Genomic DNA, 20859 nt, shown 5'->3' on the forward strand with positions numbered 1-20859 from the left:
TTCATTCACATTACGCTACATTTATCATGGTCAAATTATTTTAGCTGCTGTGTGAATGGACCATGCATGCTGCATACACACAGCAAATAGGACAATATAAATATCTTTTTATTCACATATCATTACCAAGTGGTCATCAATGATATTAAACCAGCTTTCATCACCTCAGGATAACTATCCATAAAATGGCAAGCATGTTCTCACCACACATGTATGAATGAATGCATCCTTTTCATAAAATATTGCAATAGTTGTGTGTATGCAGTAAACCGAGGGAAATGGAGATAGGGCTCATGCTGGTGAATGAAAAAGACCCCAGATTGATACATCATGAAAACGTGGGGGGAAATTCTGGAGTCTTCATATTCACAATATGAAATACAAAATCAATATGACACCTGTTCTCTTTTCCTCACTCTTTGTCGATCTGCTTACATTTTCAATTTGGTGCATTTTCTCAGAAATGGAGTAAAGCAATCTTGCACTTTTATTCTTAGAATGTCCAAGTCAGGCATCGTACCATTTTGTATATCATCTGACAGCCCCCCCCTCCCTCCGCACACACCTATGTGGTTGAGAGGAGCAAGGGGGGGGGGGGGGAGGGGGGCTCATCATATTGTTGTAGGACAGAACAGAAATACAAGTGAAAAGGGGGAGATACAAAACAATGTGGAAATGTACACAGTACATAAGAAGTAATTCAGGCTAATCTTGTATTCCGGGTAACATCATAACGGCATGATGAATTATTAGACTTAGTATTTCTCTATTTACATGTTTACATTTGTGTTAAACGGAATACACGCCTTGTCGAAGGCTTGGCCACTCTAGTATGTTGTACTAGTTTGTGAGCGCTTTTAAACTGGCCGTCTTTTATGCAACATTCATCTTACTTGCAATGTTACTTTAGTTTAACGATGCATTCAACGAGTGCAGTCACAATAAGCTTGTCTGTCAGTGCCATCCTGGAGGAAAGCTCTTCAAATTTTTTTCCATTGTTGTCCAACTTGTCCATCGGTACTTTGATCACGATTCACGAACATTCCAAACTTATATCCCGATTATACTGAAGTCCAGCCAACGTTCCATTTCCAATAACTTCTCCAAAAGCTCCCTTCCAATTTTGTTTCCTTTTCTTCTCTAAGTGTCAATATCACTGGCCAATAGCTTCTTCCATTCACACATTTTTTTTCAATTTTCATTTTAAGGACACCATCCAATGCTTCCAATCCAGTTCCAAGTTTTCAACTAATGTTCTTCCCGATGCAAGACTTCCTTGATGATTTGGTAATAGCAAATCTGATTCCTTATGTCTACCGTATCATGGAGCTTGTTCGGTAGTTCCACTCATTCATGATGCCAAAACTGAATTCCATCCTATCGAGTTTGTTCCAGATTTCGGTCGACTGCATGTTCGATCACGGATGCTCACTTTGTAATTGTTTTCACGCAGACACAGTACAAAATATTGCACGCCCTATTTCAAGGAGGGATTGCCAAAATCAGCGCAAGGGTGCACAGCACAATATTTCAAGTAGTACCCTTCATCCAAAATGATGCTTAGAGAGAGATACCTTTTATTGATACAGCATACTAGAGTAGCATGGACTAGCCTGAATTACCCATCTTAACATCAATAATCAGTTTAACATCACTTAGATAACGTTGTTCACTGCATAAAGATGACAATGGGGAGAAGTATCTTTTTCCAAAAGGGAGTACAAAACGAGGGCAGGTATGTCTGTTCACAGACTTTTGTCCCCACACAAACAAACTTAAGTGCTTTGGCATACAACGCTCTTTGAAAACGCGCAGATATGCAGAGAGGAATGGATGGACTTAGCACACACACAGATAGACACCCCAACACACACACCCAAAATGACACCAACACCTCACAAGCATTCATTAGCTTCAGAGCAAAACCAAAGAATCAAACCATTTCCTCCAGGAACGTGAATGCCATTTCTTCTTTGTTGCATAGGTTAGAATGTGTACATATTCTTTACAAAATTTCCATATTCAGAAACAGTTATATCCTTCACAATATCCTACTATAACAATGCTTTTCTTTGTAGGATTTAGAATATGCGCATAGACCTTGTGTAATTTCAATTTTCAAACCATTTCTAATATTCTCAGCTCAATCCCCACTCTTAACATATTTTTTTTTCTTGGTAGGGGAAAGAATATGTGCACAGTCCAATCTTAACTACGATATTAAAACCCTAACATCCTCGTGACGATTCCTATCAGAACATATTCTTTGAAAGAGGACAGAGTACAATTTACAATCCTGTCATGTTGATAACTCCATTGCTTACATTGTCAAATGCCCAATTGAAAGTCCCGAAACACTAGGTTTGTCCTCATCATTATGGCATGAAATATGGGCACAATCCTCAATCTGTAATAGGGCTGGTGGCAGCAACCTCAAAGTGCTGTTTATTCCCTTCAAATCAGCAGCTGTTCTAACAAAAGGAATGCCAAATGATTGAATTAAACATGCTTTTTGATAAAATCTTATGATCTCCCTTGATTGTTGTGTTTTTTGCTCTGAAGCCACAAGAAACCACATCAGAAACACTCAGTCATAGTCACACATATCTCCTCCTTTCTCTCTCACGCTCTCTCTCTCTCCCTGCTCTTCACTCACACATACACAGCGTAAACAATAAAAGCACTGTACACATACATCTCAAGTACAACGCAGTGCGATGTGCTGTAGGATAAACCATTCAAGATTACATCAGGTAACATAATGTCTGCTCAGAGCCTGAGAAGAACTGGGGAAACCCATTACAAACACTACAAAGGATGCAGCTTGGACATCCTGTACCCATTCACATTATCTGTTAACGAAAGCATTGCAACGGGGTAAAAAATTGTATAATGTCAAAGAGATAGTAAAATCCCCCTTTACACCATTTTTCGCTACAAGTTCTTGGATATCAGGCCTCGTGGGAATTTTTGTCATTACTTTTATACTTAAGGTCAAGTCATATACCATAACTAAACAATTCTCTTTCTTTTTTACACCAGAAGTTGCAATCTTGATTCCATGGCCTACCAAATGCATTTTTATTTCTCAATTTTTTTTAACTTTCATATTTTGTGCTTCTGCAATGCTTTTCAAATCCATAAATACCAGTATTGTCTTTTCTAAACCGAACATTTTAATGCCTAGCCAGTGCTTTCTTTTCGTATTCCCATTTTCAAGACTTTTCAAAGACAGTTTCCTGGATTCCGGAAAACTTTCAAAGAATTTCTGTGACATAGATTTTCCCTTATGATCTGTGACCTAAAAAAGAAATGATTTTTCAAATGGTTTTAAGAGGAGATGTTCACATTCTCCCAGGCTCTGAGCGGAGTAAGATCACATGTTTATATTGGATACCAACCAAGGGATTATGAAACAACATTGACATTGTTGATTAGGTTAAGACTGCCGCAAGCCTTTTTCTGGAAAGCATCATACCTCCTTAGGTATTACAGAAACAATGTTAATTCTACAAAACACTATCCAATGGTGTGTTCAGCAATTTGGAATAATGATGATGCTTGCAAGAAATGGTCCTTGGAAGATCACCTTGGGGCTTGGGGAGTGTTTCATGAACAGCTTTGTTAGTGAATTTCACTATTAACTTGCTCTCAGCCAAACAGATGAAAGGACTTCTGTAGCTTAGAACACTCTTGATGGTGAGAGTCATTACTGAAAGGCTCCCCAGGAGTGAGGAATCCTCACCACGACCAAAAGTAAAAGCGTAACATCTGAAATCTTGTAAATAGAGCTAACACCCTTCCAAAAGCCAAATCAAGGGGTACGCTTCAAGAAACAAAGTCAATAATTTTAAATGTTATAAGCTACCGATATTCTTGCATCTGATTGGCTTAGGGCAATTATGTAAGTGAAAGTCACTAAAATTTGTTCTGTGAAACACTCCCCAGGTTCACTCACTACAAGCAATGTGTAAAGTGGAGTGGTGATACGAGACTGGCGACTCTGTTTCTGTTTTCAAAACGAACCAACTTTCTCTTGTCTATTACGGAACAGGTGCAAATACTTTGAATAATCCCATAAGTAAAAAGATATCACACTTACACTCGGTGAGATGAAAACCTTCAAAATATTGTCTATGCCATCTTTGGAATAAGTCATTCTAATGATCCAAAACAATCAAAATCTGACAATTATCAAGGTTGTTTCATATGGTATGGGAGGACAGCACAAAGTGATACAGAAAAGAAACAAAATATGACAATCGTTAAAAATGCTCTACCTCACCAAACAGAACATTAACAGCGCAACCGTTATCTGTAGGAGACGAACATTTGTGACACCTTTTATCCTTTTTGTTTTGAGCTAAGAAGGCACTCTCATCACGACCAAGTTTTCTGGTCCTTTTTTTTCATGTAAATTCATTTTTTTTAGAAAAGATATCTCGTGGTAAAATAATACATTTTCATCACGTCTTTTAGTCCATCGTAATACGCTTATTTTTTTGCATTTCTTTGACAAATTAAATACAAGTGATTAAAGAAAATTAAAAGAAAATATAAAATTGCACAAGGTTCATATCAGTTTAAGTTTTTTTCAGAATCGTTAATGGAAGGAAAAAGAAAAGAAAACAAGTCAAGATATAAAATGAGAGACTACGCCTTTGTTTCTTCTTTCATGAATTTTTTTGCATCTCTTAAACGTTCAAAAATAACTTGTACCTTCTCAACTCTGCTCTCAGACAGAACACACCGTCAGGGCAACATTAACACAAAACCTGGCGATCGATTGCATGAATAGTTTTTATGACGAGTTGCACCGATCACCGACGTGTAATCGATCATTCAAACAATCGTATTATCAGTTATAAAACTTTGTGTTACCGGGTCCATTTTTAGCACCATTGAGTGTATCCTTGACATGAAGAGATCATAGAACTGTTTCACAAAAATCCCCAGACACTGTCTAACATCTGTTTTTGGCTTCAAAGCAATCAGAAAGATGGATTTCAGTAGCTATTGATAATCACTGTACATTGCTACTTGACATGGCGTTTGGTGAAACAGGACTTACAATTCTTTGCACTGTCATATTTTGTAAAAAGGAAGATCCATCCAAGACAGCTCATGAAGTCACAATGAAAAAAATTCAAGAAAAAAAAAAAGGTATCAGAAAATTTTTAAATAATCTCTAATGATCTAAATCTTCAAATAAGGTGTACTGTCAAAATATCAAGATTTTTTTTCATCTTGGCATAAAAAATAAGATTCCCAAATGCTCATTGTTTTGATGTAGTTCAAGATTCTTTCTCAATTTTTTTCTTTTTAAGCATTACCTATCAAATTGAAGCCCATCTTCCTATTGATGTCTGAAGAATAAACCAAGCAATACTTTTCCGTTTTTGAAGTATTCTCATCTGTCAATTACTTTTGAGGAAAAATAAAATAAAATCAGAGATTTTTCATTATCTGTTATAATTCAAATGTGTCTTGATTGGGCGAAGTCCTGTAACACTGCTAATGGCCGTCTGTGGAAGTCTAGCCGGACCCATCCCCTAGCTGTTCCTCCTCCATCTGGAACTCTGCAACGTAGAGCCTCTTGTCGACTTCCTTCCCCTTGCACGGGAAAGGAATTATCTTGGTGGATAGTTCCTTCTCAATGTCATAGATGGACACCTTGTCATCGTGGGTGATCATGTTGATTGCTAGACCCATGTGACCGTAGCGCCCTGAACGGCCGATACGGTGGAGGTAGGTCTCCGAGACGCGGGGGAAGTCAAAGTTGATGACTACGTTGACGGACTGGATGTCGATACCGCGGGTGAACAAGTCTAAAGGAAGAAGATAACCATACTCGTTAACAGTCAATGGGTATGGAATTTATAGTAAAAAAGCGTGTATAGGTAAATCTGTCAGAATCAATGCTTTTGGGATAAGAAGACTTGGAAGAGGTACACAACACGTTTCAAATAAGCTGGTCCAAAAAATGCTTCGACTTGGTGAATATTAGACTTCTGGAAAAGTCAACTAATAGGTAGTTACTTGCATTCACAAACTAAAACCTACTGACACATAAACACTAATAGCAATAGATGAGGCATAATAAACACTAACAGTTTTGAATAAGAAAGGTTCAGTTTTTTATGAACTAAAAAATAAACTGCTTAAATCCAAATTCATAGTGACTTTCTGTTGCAAAGAGTGGTCTTTTCTGTTTCAGAAAACCTGTAATTCCGTTCTAACCTAGATCTAAAATAGTAATTGTTTTGTCACAGAAAATATACACAGAAAAACATGGTGCAAAGGTAAAACAAGAACCAACACAGATTTTAAACTTTTTTTCTTAAAACGTTAAACAGAACGTCATTGTCACTACAGAGATGTTTTTAAAAAGGTAACTTTACATTACCAACTTTCATGAAATCCTTGGTTATAGTAAATTCACTCATGTTGATGTTCAGGTTCCCGTACTTCGCACAGTAGCAAATTTTTCAAAAAGGCTGCCGTTTTATCTGGATCAGCCTCTTCAAAATATTTGCCTCATTACTACACTGACATTTTACAACCCCATCCCCCACCCTCTTGGCATCATTTACAGGGGAACGTACCTGTGCAGACAAGGTTTCTGCAGGCGCCGTTGCGGAAGTCGTGGAATACTCTGTTTCGGTGCTCCTGCTGCATGCGAGAGTGGATGTAGTAACAGGAATAACCAAGCTCCGTGATTTTCTTGGCAAGGAGTTCCACACGCTGGGTCGTATTGCAGAAGATTATCGCTTGGTTGATTTGTAACTGAAGTAAATATAAATGATATATAAACTGTTAAATTTTAACTTACCAAAGTTATTAATCAGTGTCACACAAAAATACAGAAAAATCCCAATCATAGGAAATTAACAAACAAAGACAGTGCCCTCCCCCGAGTCAAATCCTCAAGAGCTGGAATTTCTGCATGAAGGTGTCCATAGAGAGGCATAAACTGTCCCCAAAATCAAATCCTCAAGAGGTGGAATTTCTTCATGAAAGTGTCCATAGAGAGGCATAAACTGTCCCCAAAATCAAATCCTCAAGAGGTGGAATTTCTTCCTGAAGGCTTCCATAGAGATGCATAAACTGCCCCCAAGTCAAATCCTCAAGAGGTGGAATTTCTTCATGAAGGTGTCCATAGAGAGGCATAAACTGCCCCCAAGTCAAATCCTCAAGAGGTGGAATTTCTACATGAAGGTGTCCATAGAGAGGCATAAACTGCCCCCAAGTCAAATCCTCAAGAGGTGGAATTTCTTCATGAAGGTGTCCATAGAATAGAGAGGCATAAACTGCCCCCAAGTCAAATCATCAAGAGGTGGAATTTCTTCATGAAGGTGTCCATAGAGAGGCAGAAACTGCCCCCAAGTAAAAATCCTCAAGAGGTGGAATTTCTTCATGAAGGTGTCCATAGAGAGGCATAAACTGCCAAGTCAAATCCTCAAGAGGTGGAATTTCTTCGTGAAAGTGTCCATAGAGATGCATAAACTGCCCCCAAGTCAAATCCTCAAGAGGTGGAAATTCTTCATGAAGGTGTCCATAGAGAGGCATAAACTGCCCCCAAGTCAAATCCTCAAGAGGTGGAATTTCTTCATGAAGGGGACCATAGAGAGGCATAAACTGCCCCGAAGTCAAATCCTCAAGAGGTGGAATTTCTTCATGAAGGGGACCATAGAGAGGCATAAACTGCCCCGAAGTCAAATCCTCAAGAGGTGGAATTTCTTCATGAAGGTGTCCATAGAGAGGCATAAACTGCCCCCCCCCCCAAGTCAAATCCTCAAGAGGTGGAATTTCTTCATGAAGGTGTCTATAGAGAGGCATAAACTGCCCCCTCAATTTTTTTTCCATGTATTATAAAAAGGGAAGGGAAAGAGATGAGAACATAAATAAAAGTATACTCGTAGAATTAGGCTAAGGGACTAAGCCAAGCAATATACCCGTACACATTGCAAGTCCAGTAACAGGGGCAACATTAATAGGGACACATCTCACTTTTCTACACAACCCTATGGACAAACGCTCACAAAATTAGGGACACAGCGTGATTATGGGTGAATATTGTTTGTTTTCTTGACACAAATAGGGACTGTCCCTATAAACAAGAAAAGATGCCAAGTAAGATGTACACATAATGGTAATGTTTGGGACATCTTGCCAGCATCCACCACCCCCTATCAAAATACCCCCATCGCTGCCCCTGGGCCCATTAGAGAAGAGAGTGCTAAGGCAGTGATTTTTTTGTAACAAAATGAAAGTATGCTTGTAACAAGGGACTGCCGAGGGCCAAGCAGCTGAATTACACACTTTTTTCTTCTTCTAACAATCAATATTTCATATTCAGATGCAAATTTACATTGGGTTAACCCTTGCCCCCCAAGTATTTCTCAAGAATCCATTGATGTTCCTTACCTTGGAGAAGAGTGTGTTAAGGCAGTGAACTTTTTGTTTCTCCTCCACGAAAGCGTAATACTGACTGACACCCTTCAGGGTTAGTTCCTGCATCAGGTTGATTTCATATGCTTTCGTCAAGTAACGATCCTGCAGGGGGAAAAATATATATTTTAGATTTTTACCTCTTTAAAATCGATAATAACAATATAGGATTCGTAAAGCACACATATCCACCTTGTTAGTTCCTCAAGGTATTCCCTATTTTACCCCGGCTATGCTGGTCTACAAATTTCGGTGCTTTTTAAGGAATTACTTCTGGCTGGTACGCATTTACCTCACCTGGGTTGAGTGCAGCACAATGTGGGTAAATTTCTTGCTGAAGGAAAACATGTTATGGCTGGGAAATCGAACCCACGTCCCTTAGACTGTAAGACGAGAGTCTTAACCACTAGACTACAACGCCCCCACAAGGTTAATTGTCACCATATCATTGTGAATTTAGATCTTGGACCCTTTGCACAAAGAGTTGCATTTAAACGAAAGTCAAAATATCATGCGCAAATCCAAAATGTGCGCTTCTGTCTGGTTGAAAATCATGTAGCATTTAATTTCATATTTGTGTTTACTTGCAATTCTTTCTGCAACAGGTCCCTGGTACATTAAAATACACTTGACTTTCATATTAATGTACAAGATTTCAATTTGTGTTCTACCTATGTATAATGTACAGTACTTGTAAAATCTAAGCTGAATAATCACACTGAAGATCGCCTACACAAATTAGCACATGTGGGACAGTGTATTATTATGGAGGAAAAAAAGTCACCTGGCTCCATTGCCACACTTATTTTGCTCATTTCACAACAATTAAACATTTTCGACCGTAATCATTTGACACATATCTTATATTCATAGAAACAAGATCACGTAAGTATTTGCCAATGTATCATGCCTGACTATGGAGTTTGATTACTCTTACTGGAATGCTCCCCAGGGGGTGGAGAATGTGCATGGATAATGCTTAGGTTAGCAAGAATCCAATTACCATAGATCAATATACCGGGGGTACCTGTAAAATGCTTATAGAGACATTGGCCTGTATTCTGAAGTCAGGTTTAACTTAAACTTGGGGTTTAAAGTTGTGGTTTAACCCTATCTTAACTGGGCTATTTCGGACCAGTATATAGTGGGGGGGGGGGGGGGGGGGGGGTACCACAACCGATTTCTTATGTATTTTTTTTTTTTTTTAATTTCTAATGTATTTCTTTGTTTTTTTACTTTTTGTTTTTTTATTGTTTTTTCGATGGAAATCGTTCCAGACTTAATTCTGATCATAAACAAGGCAAAATTAATTAAGTTTAATCAGTAAAAGTAGAAATAATGATACATTTATGAATTTTGGCTAAATACACAATTTGCATTGGATTTGTACATGAAATCACGTTTATGAGCAATTTTATGCCCCCCCCCCTCCCGGGAGAATTAGGGTTAAAGTTAAACCTGACTTCAGAATACGGGCCATTGTTTCAATGTATTCAGTGCAATATAAAAGTCTAATATTAATACTATAGACTCACCATGAAGTCTTTTACTTGGATTGGGAAGGTTGCCGAGTAGAGCATGATTTGTCTGTCTTGTGGAAGATAACTGATGATGTCATCGAGCATGTTCTGGAAGTCTTTAGACAGTAACTTGTCAGCCTAGCATGAGAAATGATGGGAGGCAAAAACCATTACACAGAACATGCAAAAATACAAGGTCACATAAAAAACTAGCCCTGTGTATGTATTTACTCATCAAGTTGCCACCTTTAGATATACTTAATCTTAATGATCTCATTTTTAAAACATCTGGAACTTCCAGTTTAATTCTCAAATTTATTTCAACCTTTCACTAATAATGTTCTTCACACCACAGTTTCCTATGCGAATGGGAAAATGTGCAGGATTCATCCAAATCTTCTCATGGCTAAATACCCTTCTCTCCACAAAATATAGCGAGTTACAAAGACTTTTTATCTCAAGAATTCAACCACTTTCTTATCAATCTCAATTTAAAATTAAATCTCATTGCATGACTGGAAAAAAAACTTTTTATTGGTCCTTTCTTTTGTATGAACTATTTTGATAAGTGAAATTTTAACACGAAACAATGCCTGAAAACAGAATTTTCTGCATCTGTTTTCTCTTACCCAGTCCAGGGGCTTATTTCATGAAACTTATTATAATAAAAAAATTTCAATGACAATTTTAAGCTACTGAAATCATACATTTCAGTTGGCTGATAAACTTGTCATAGAAAGTGTGTATAACAAGTCTTTATGAAATAGGGACCGTGGTTAACATACCTCGTCCAATACCATCACACTGCACTTGTCCATCTTGGCAATGCTTTGCTTCATAAGATCCAGGATACGCCCAGGAGTGGCTATCACAATGTGTACTGGTGAAATAAAAATAAAACATGACATTCATATGATTAGGAACTTACATAAGTGCCTTTAAGGTATTCTAAAGACAGAATTTTAACCCTATCTAGGCCGGGGTATTTTGAGATTTAATATGGCCGGGGGGGGGGGGGGGGGGGGGGGGGGCCTCCCAGGCCCCCCTTGAGATCTCGGCCGTCGACCGCGTGATCGCGCCGAAAATTGGCATGCAGGTTGTCTGGGATATAATCTACAAAATTGTATCGTAATTTATTTCATGCAAATTGTTATTAAGTAATTATGCTAATCTATGCGTAATTCGTATGCAAAATCATACTTTATCCTCTTACTTCATAAATAAAGCTCCAAATGTTCTAAATTTTGGCATAGAAACTCTTTGTGGTGTTCTTAGCAAGTTTACATGAAAAAAATTGTGATATCAGATCAATTTCTTATGTATTATATTGTTTTTTGCAATTTCTTATGTATTTCATTGTTTTTTGGACCCTTTGTTTTTCATTGTTTTTTCAATGAAATTCGTTGGGAACTCTTCTAAGATCATAAACAGCATAAAATACATAGATTTAGACCAGCAAAACAAAAAATAATGATACATTTATGATTTTTGGTTGAAAACACAATTTACATTGACTTTGTACACGAAATCACGTTTTTGAGCAATTTTTGGTCTGACATGCACTTACATAACGTTGCGTAATTTCGGAACCGCGTACCCGGGTGACACAAAATTGGTCTCAAAAGTTGCGCAAGACTTGAAAGTAAAAAGTCAGCGAGCAGCGCGGCCAAAAAAATTTGCGCGGTGAAAATATTGCGCGACTCGTTGAAGGGGGGGGGGGGGCCTCGGAGGCCCCCCCCCCCCCCCCCCGGCCTAGATAGGGTTAAGTATCATATTCAGTATTTTGCTTAGGTAAAATACTTAATCATCTTTGGTATTCAATCACATTTTTTGGCTAAGTATTTTCTTTAAAATTCAGCTGCCCACCTGGAAAAATGATTACGGTCAGTCACATCGACCTTTAAGGTCTTGATAACAACTCCAATTACAGGAAAAAAATAGGGGTAACAAATAGAGGAAGGTTGTACCTACCAGGATCTTCGAGTCTGAGAATGTCGTCTCTGAGACTAGTACCACCCGTTGTGACCATGACATTGTGTCCTGTATGCTTTGATAGCTGCTTACAGATCTGACTGGTCTGGAGAGCCAGCTCTCTCGTTGGTACTAGGACTAAAGCTGTAGGATAGGAACAGATTGAACATATTCTGAAATTAGTAAATGGCGAGTGATAGCTGGATTCAAACTGTGCTTCAAACCCCAGTACCAGCACAAGTACAGGGGCCTGTTTCATAAAGGACTTGCAACTGTTGTAACTGTGCCATTATGGCAACTGCCATGGTAACAGGGCTCAGCAGCCAATCAGAATCAAGGTTGCCATGGTAGCTGCCATAATGGCAAAGTTACAACAGTTGCAAGTCCTTTATGAAACAGGCCCCAGGACATGAAATCACATATTTTAACTAACAGGCGTACATACATTGTATAATCATGCCATCTCATGAACTGTACCCTCTCAATCCTTCATCCGAATATCAGGACTTCCAGTGAAAACAGGACGTACAAGGGGATTACTCTATGCCCACTCTGACACTGATATCACTGACATACACAGTGATCAGCAACACTGGGGCAATCCAGGGGGGTGTTTCACAAAGATTAAGTATGACTTAAGTCGCACTTAAATGCCAATGCGCACATGATATGCAACGCGCAATCTTATTGGACAATACGCAGTAGTGCGCGTCTTCTTGGCATGATCTGACCAATGCTGTCATGCCTTTTATACCGCGCGCAAATAGACATTTAAGTGCGACTCTAAGTCATACTTAAATCTTTGTGAAACACCCCCCAGGTAGGCTTGGTTTCATAAACTAATTATCAGTCAGTTTGACAAGGCATTTATCTACATTTGCCACTTAACTGAATAGATATGTATGCATAGGGATACTTTGAATGATTGACCACCTGATCAGGGAAGCCGTTCTTATGCAGTGCTTAGAAACATTGAACTAAGTGCTACAAAATTATTGCACATTATCACTTTTTTTAAATCATATACTGTTCGAAATCTAAGCTAATGAAATAAGCAAATTCAATTGATCTTTCTCTTTTCAGATCAAACTAACACTGTGAAATATTCCTATGATCAAGATCTATGAATTCATTTAATAATATAAACAACCATAATTTGTATAATACAGCTTTTATATATTTAACTGTGCTTGCTAAGAGCTCTTTTAATTCCATGATTCAAAACAACTTTGTAACTATTAAATACATGCAGAAATGGTTTTAATTTAGATATATGAAGATGGGCATTTCATAGAGATTGTTTGCAAGTTCTCAGCGTCTTTACGTACGACGGGGACCTGTTCTTAGGAGCTATAGGCCGCTACATAGGAATATAATGCTTAGCACGAGAAAGGGTCACCAGTCGAGCGAAGTTAAAAGCTAATGAACTCCTTCCATCTGATTGGCTGATAGTAAATTTGTTACAGATATTTGTTACAAGTCTTTATGAAATGGGACACAGGTCTCCTTGTATTCATCGACTGACCTTGAATGAAATTGTTGTCTGGGTTTGTCTTTTCCAGGAGGGGTATAGTATAAGCACCAGTCTTTCCTGTCCCGTTCTTGGCCCTAGCCATGATGTCCCGTCCGGTCAAGGCGATCGGTATGCTCTCTTCTTGAATCGGCGATGGCTTCTCCCATCCTTTCTCAAAGATGCCCATCAATAGAGGGCGAGAGAGGCAATAATCCTCAAACTCATTTCCTTTGGTATTTGTGACGTCCTGTTGGAGGATACAACACACAGATCAATGGCAATATCAAGAACCTGACATAAAAACGTGTAACAGTCTGATCGCCTGAGACTGTACCTCCGTCATGAATGGAACTTCTTGTATCATGGTAACTAATCAATGACACTTCCTTACAGTGCCCTTGTAAAAACCTTATTAAAAGTAAGCGCTGCCTCTTTCCTGCAAGAAAGCATCTTTCCATCACTATCTTCACATTTAATCAAAGATAAATCAATGGATTTGAAAAAAAAAATTGCTGTGATAAATGCTAAGTGCATTCATCAAGCTCAAGATTCGACGTTTGACTAATGGTAAGGTGCCCTACTACAGTTACATGTGGAAATTATCTATCGAAATTCAATAGACAGACCTCTAATTCGAATTATCTGAACAAAAACGTAAATTGTTTACTCAAAGATATACATGTAAATAAACGTCTTTAAAATTACCCCCCCAAAAAAAAATAATAATAAAATTGAAAATACAAGATAATTTCTCATTTTCAAATCCCATACTTACTGTTGTTCTAATTCTTCTATCCTTTTCTGGGATTGCTAATTTTTCTTTCCAGTCTGGATCACTGTGAAATGAATAATTAGAAAACATGAAACAAAATGAAACACTTCTTCACATAAACGTTTTTATTGAAGATCCAGCATCCTTTGATAAACCGTAGCATAGAAAATACATGAGGGCGACGTGCGATTACAGCCTCATGACAGCCCAAATTGCCCCTAAAATTCCCCCAAAATGCATGCTTTGGGGTGACAATCTATCTTAGAGTCCCCCCAAGATCTGCAATCGCCCCAATGTGGAAAAAAGATAGCCATTAAAAGTAAAAATTATTTCCTACCCTGATAAACTGACTTTGGAATCTTGTAATTAGCTGCAAAAAAAGCTACATTACATGAGTAGGAGGATTACACTTTACATATGGGCAATTCCATAGGTTGGTGGACATGAGCTCAATGTGTCTTTGTACATAAAGCCCATCTGAACCGTAACGTGAGTAACCACTTTATCTGCACCCTAGTAAAAACCATGTGTTCTTTATTTTTTGAATTATATACAAATTTGTCTCCCTTATATACTTTATATATTCTTTGAAATGGATATAATCAACTTTCATAAAAGCCTTGTATGAGGACACTTTTCACTTATGTCCACTTTTCATTTCATTTATGTCCAAATCATCTAACATGAGTAACCGACACATTTCAAAGATTTGCCAGGAGCATAATGAAATTTCCCAAGTTTTGTTTTTATACAAAGGATAGTCAGAGTGCGTACTATGTTGTGATAAGAGATGTTTAGTTCCTATCAATAATAATGGAGTTACAGCTCCAAGTATGAGTCAAGGTGTCTCCAAATGTAACGTGGGTAACCGTGGAATAGCCCATATGTAGGAACAACTTGTAGACCTTCTATGTGAACTTACATCCCCCCCCCCTCGGAAGTGTCGCTAGCGATAGCAATAGCAGCTAAGCACACCATCACTGAAACAACTGGATTTCAGTGGCCAAGTACTTTTGTACGAAATCAAACACAAATTGTTGTGAAATAACAGTTAATTTCCACATATACGCTTCCTTCCCCAAAAGTACAAGTTAGCCAATAAAGCAACAATTAAAAAATGTTTGTTCCGAACACAACGACCATAATTATCCCTGAATGACGAGAGTAGGTGAAACAGTACTTACTCCATGTCTATCGGTGTCGGCTTGGGTACTGGTGCAGCTGCTTTTGGTGCTGGCCTCTCGAAATCCTTTTGTCTTGAATACTGTCTCCCGCCATAGCCCCCGCTTCCCCTGTACCCTCCGTAATGCCCGTCTCTGTGGTAACCTCCTGGGCCGTCTCTGTGATGTGGGCCATTCCTGTCTCCCCGCCCTTGGTGATTTCCTTGGTGACCATCGCCCCTCCTGGAGTCGTTGTTCTGCCCTCTGTTCGGGCTCCTTGCCCCGTGATTGTTGTTCATCATGCGGTTGAGTTGTGGTGGTGCCGTTGCCATGGCAAACAGTGTCTTTTTTCACAGTATTTGTTCTCCCTTTTTGCAAATTCTTCCAAGTTCCACCCTTATCGATGGGTGATTTTAGACTTTCCTTGTATTACGTCTCTTTAATAATCATCAATGAAAATTGCATCAGGTGTCCATACGAACATTTCAGTTAAAGATAAGATAATTCCTGAGATAACTTGTCAGAAATGTAGTAGTACAGGTTCACAAAAAAAGGCAAGTTAGTGCCATTCAACTTTGCCCATACAAAATGGGAAAAAATTATCTTTGGCAAATATACAAATATACATTAATATATAAAACGACCTTTACAAATAATATATTCTGCTATAAACAATGAAGCCTCTCAGAGAGGCGTCACAAGGAATTTGAATTATAAATTCAGATTGTCCGCTTGGTAGGAAGGAATCAAGCAGCAATACAAATGGCTAAGGACCCGCAGAAGTTTTGAACTTCTCGTGCGGAGAGTCTATAAAGGTGATAGATCACTGTTCAAGCTTGCAGCGTTCACTCACATGTGTGTATAGCTCAATGACGTTTGCATAAATCTGGTAGAATCATAAGTTCAAAGGAAAGAATGTAAAGTTGTCCAAACGCTATCCTGACTATCGCAGGAATGCCATCAAACCAGCTTCTCTGTAAAATGAAATAGAGAGAACAGAAACTTTCAATAAACCAAAGGAGGGTTTAGTGAATAAACATCACATGATTAGCATTTAATTTCTACTCTCCAAACCATTATTTCCTGTTCACGAAATTGGACCACCACCTGACATGCTACCAATATAATTGTCTATTTTTAATTGCATTGTTCATTTTCAACTTCAGTCTTGAATTCTGAACTCATATTTAAATTCAACCCTGCTTTAAAGTTGTGGTTTAACTATGGATAGCCAATTGGGGCACAACTCCCTAACAGTACACATTCAATTCATTAAACTTATTTGACACTCAAATTGTCCATTATTGTCTGGGAATGATAACTGAAGTAGTTTGAAGTATAAAGGAAACAAAATAGTAAACATACAAAATATACAATATAAACAGAATTTTTGGCTACTCATAATTTTCGCTGAGTTAGACCGTGGTCTAAATCAAACCTGCCATCAGAATACGAGCATTGAGATGTATTGCCACGTTTCATTTTAACGGCCATGATTTGACATGGCACATCGCACGTTAAAAAGTGAATGTGTGCAAGAGCAGCTGAATTGCGGTGCACGGAGATGCAGCAGCTATTCACTCCCAAAACCCCTTTCGAATGAAGGCAACCCTGAAGAATTGATTACGGTATACATGTGTATTTAGAATCTGTGAATTCAATGCTGTTGACTTATTCTGTAGTTTGTTTGGATTTACAAGGCATCTTGAAGATACAAAAATTGTTTGCAAACTCAGAATCAAACCACTATTTTTATTTTGTTTCTAGCACTTTTTTGCAACCCCATTTCTTAAATTTAAAGGTCAAGTCAACCCCAGAAAAAAGTTGATTTGAATAAATAGAGAAAAATCAAACTACCAAAACGCTGAAAATTTCATCAAAATTGGATGTAAAATAAGAAAGTAATGACATTTTAAAGTTTCGCTTATTTTTCATAAAACAGTGATATGCACAACTCAGTAAAATGCAAATGAGACAGTCAATGATGTCCCTCAGTATTTGTTTTGTTTTTTATTGTTTGAATTATACAATATTTCATTTTTTATAGATTTGACAAGGACCAACTTGACTGAACCATATCGTATTTAATAATGTTAATTCCACATGTTCCGTGAGGAATTAATAGCTGTTTCACTTGACAATGAGAAAATTTGAATATTTCATATAATGAAGTACAAAAGAAATAGTGAGTGGATGACGTCATGAGTCTCCTCATTTACACCAACAAGGATGTGCATACAACTATTTTGTGAAATTAAGCAAAACTTTAAAATGTCATAATTTCTTATTTTACATCTGATTTTGATGAAATTTCGGGCACTTGTTATGTTAGTTGGATTTTTTCTTTTTATTAAAATCAACTTTTTGTTGGGGTGGACTTGTCCTTCAAGCAAGCTGAGCTGAGCTACATACTGTAAGCCACCATGCGCTTTAGAAAAATGACGTAAATTCAGCAATTTTTATGGCATAGAATTTGGCTTTTCACAGCCCAAGAGCAGATTTTGGAGTTGAAACCAAGACTTTCTTGGGGTGTGGCGGTAGAGCACACATGTGAAGTGCGGACAAGTATCTAATTTGCGATTCTGCCATAGGTTTGTGTTGATTGAATGAGCTGGCTCGTGAGACTGAGTTTGGCGGTCGAGTCTCGGTGCACGTTGAATTTGGGGTCGCTTACCTCACATCAGCAAATGATCATCCAGTCTAACTTTGCCAATAAAATTGATCAAATTGAATGAGTAGCGTGCCCTATTCAACATGTGCCACGATACGTATCATTTCACAAGCCAGAAGGCAATCACCACAACCCACACCAAACACATTCACTCACCACAGGAAAGTCACAATATCCCCTTTGAAAACTCATTTCCAGAGGCTTAGCTCAGACTTAAGAAACAGGATCGCAAGGAGATGTGCTAAAAATGAAGCAATCACAGTTAAGTTCCAAGTTTTCTTGCAAATAAACGATCACATCTTCCATATGAAAACTCATAAAAGAAACAAAGATAACGCTAAACTGCATTGAATTTGCACATAAATACGGTCAACATCAATTCCGTCACAACCGTGTTGTTGTGATTGTTGCCTTCATTCGAACAGGCCAGTCATGCCAGGAGCTCCGAGCGTACGCCGTAATCTGAGCGAAAGTCTGCAACTTCCGGATTGAAAATCGCGTGTGGTACAGCACTTATCATCAGCTCTCCAACGCACTGACACGACATATGATCGACTTTAGCACGTGCAATGCAAAAGTCTAACTTTACATTTTGAAGATTTTAGACGAAGCTCAAACAAAAAGTCAAAAGTTTTAAATCAAACTTCATGAACTTAGGCTAGAAGCCTAGAAAAATATAGGCCTAGACCCAAAAGCTTCAGTCTCTGTTATGTTGGCTGTTCCGCTGAACTCCGTTGGCTCCACTCACCAAAATACAGAGGCCAAAGTTCTAGCTCGATCTGTACAGGGACTCAATGGCCATATGTTTGTGTATTAAGGTCGGATAAAACAGGGAAGTGAATTTGCGTGACAGCCGAAGTCACTGTTTTTTCCCCTTTTATATAGGCCTAGGCCCTAACTTCCTAAGTTTATTTTTCCCCGTTTTGGTGCATTTTAGGCCAAAACGGAATTATCTTTATTTTGGTTTGACAGTTCTTTGTATGATTATGAAATAAGGACAAAAATCGATGAGCACTGCCGGGGGGGGGGGGGGGGGGGGATTTCGCATTGTTAACCCCCTAATGGTGGCTGCACGATAGCGAGCCGTCTGTATGACTACGTCTACGAGGTCGAGGAGAAATTTAAAAATATTAGTTTTATTACATGAACAGTAGAGGCGCATGGCCAATATTGGAGACTGTCTCCAATGTGGGAGATTATCTCCAAATATCAGAGACTTTGGTAAAGAATTTGGGTAGGCCTATCCAATTTCAGAGACAGTCTCCAGTTTCTGACAATCTGAGTCCAATTTCCTTTGTTTACATTTGCTGCAAAAGGATTAAATGGCGGCAAATAAAAATGTGATAAGCAGATTCCTCATGAAAAATTACCCCTTTTCACCGTCTACTTTAAAAATTCACCGTCTACTTTTGTTTTGATAAGGATTTTTGTTGTCAATCACACACAAAACAAATGGGCTTCTGACCTCAGTGAGACAAAATTTTGGGTGGAAAAAATCATGCTTTTGTTGGAGTTGTTTCTTTTGTCCTTTTGCAAAGCAAGTCTCCAATGTGGGAGATTGTCTCCCCTAGGCCTAGTATTGGAGTGAGTCTCCCATATTGGCCGTGCGCCTCTACTGATGAAAAATGTTTAAAAACTCCTGTCTCAGAACAGACGGCTGCAGCTAAAAAAATCGTATTATTATTGGCATGCCGTATTATTGACCTATTGAACAAAAATTGAGGCAAATTTCACATCGTGAGAAGAAATTTTAGAATAAAAAATGTTTCAGAAAAAAAAATTGAAAAAATATCTCGCTCTGCCCGGTCTGATCAGGTCACATCAATAAAATTAAAATAAAAAGTCCCAAATTCTCAACATTAACAACAATCTCTACAAGACCTTTAGCAGATCCCGAGAATAAAGATTAATTCCACTTCAACTTCATAGAAGCAAGATGAAGTGTTTTTGTCAGGGAAGGGCACAGCGGGTCCTTTTCCAATCATCCCATTACGTTTCAATCTCATATTTTACAATTTTAGCCTATATTATGACGCTGTATGAACTACCTGGTACGCTACGACCGAATTCTCAAACCCATATTCTCAAACAAAATTATACACTTTGCCAACACTTAAAATGCCCAAAATGTGACATATCAGAATCGTATAAAACACATCATTCGAAAAACATTTCATTCAAAAGTAGCATATTCAGAACAACACAGATTAAGACGGATTTCTAGAGACGGGTTGTTCGACTTACAATACAAGAAGGTTCAAAATGGCCGTCTGTGTATACGCATACGAAATTCTGTCCACAGTGTATTTGCTAGTGCTGCAGTGCAGTACCGTAGACAAAACAGGTACCGGTAGACTGTTTTCTTCTTTTGTGTATGGCATCCGGGCAGCTCGTCCTTTGTCAATTCGCCGGATTATTATTCCCCCCCCCCCCCCCCCCGCTGCAACAGACTGTAAAAGAAGGTTCGAAAATGCCTTATAATCTTTGGGTTGTGTATAAATAATATATATATATGCCTATTGACTTTAAAAAAATTGTTTTTGTTGTTTTTTATATGAAAAAAAGTATAAAAGAAATAATAAAAAAGATTTAGCAAGATCGATGAAAATGAATATAATTATAGGCCCTAATCCCAATTGAAGTTAGGTCCTATAAAATATAGCGCTATACTTTTCCCCGCCCAATATCATACATCAGTCCATGGGTGTCGATCGGTATTCTTGGTTGGGGGGGGATGATGGACACAAATGTTCTTGTGGATGGGGATCTTTCAACATTACCCCCACTAAAATCACAAGTTA

At 38.2% G+C, this 20859-nt stretch overlaps 1 protein-coding gene across 1 annotated transcript; it reads right to left on the reverse strand.

Annotated features, from left to right (window-relative positions):
* Positions 1-1940: 1940 nt before the first annotated feature.
* LOC129266451 (ATP-dependent RNA helicase cgh-1-like) lies at positions 1941-20585 on the reverse strand. Its single transcript, XM_064103424.1, has 10 exons — positions 20303-20585; positions 15412-16361; positions 14231-14291; positions 13468-13702; positions 11943-12086; positions 10757-10851; positions 9987-10109; positions 8428-8556; positions 6606-6786; positions 1941-5828 (listed from the first exon to the last, which is right to left on the reverse strand). Exons 2-10 carry the CDS (start codon positions 15717-15719, stop codon positions 5536-5538), a joined length of 1569 nt encoding a protein of 522 aa, XP_063959494.1. The 5' UTR covers positions 15720-16361; positions 20303-20585; the 3' UTR covers positions 1941-5535.
* Positions 20586-20859: the final 274 nt, after the last annotated feature.

The sequence above is a fragment of the Lytechinus pictus genome, chromosome 8, assembly GCF_037042905.1.
Source record: "Lytechinus pictus isolate F3 Inbred chromosome 8, Lp3.0, whole genome shotgun sequence".
NCBI lineage: Eukaryota > Metazoa > Echinodermata > Echinoidea > Temnopleuroida > Toxopneustidae > Lytechinus > Lytechinus pictus.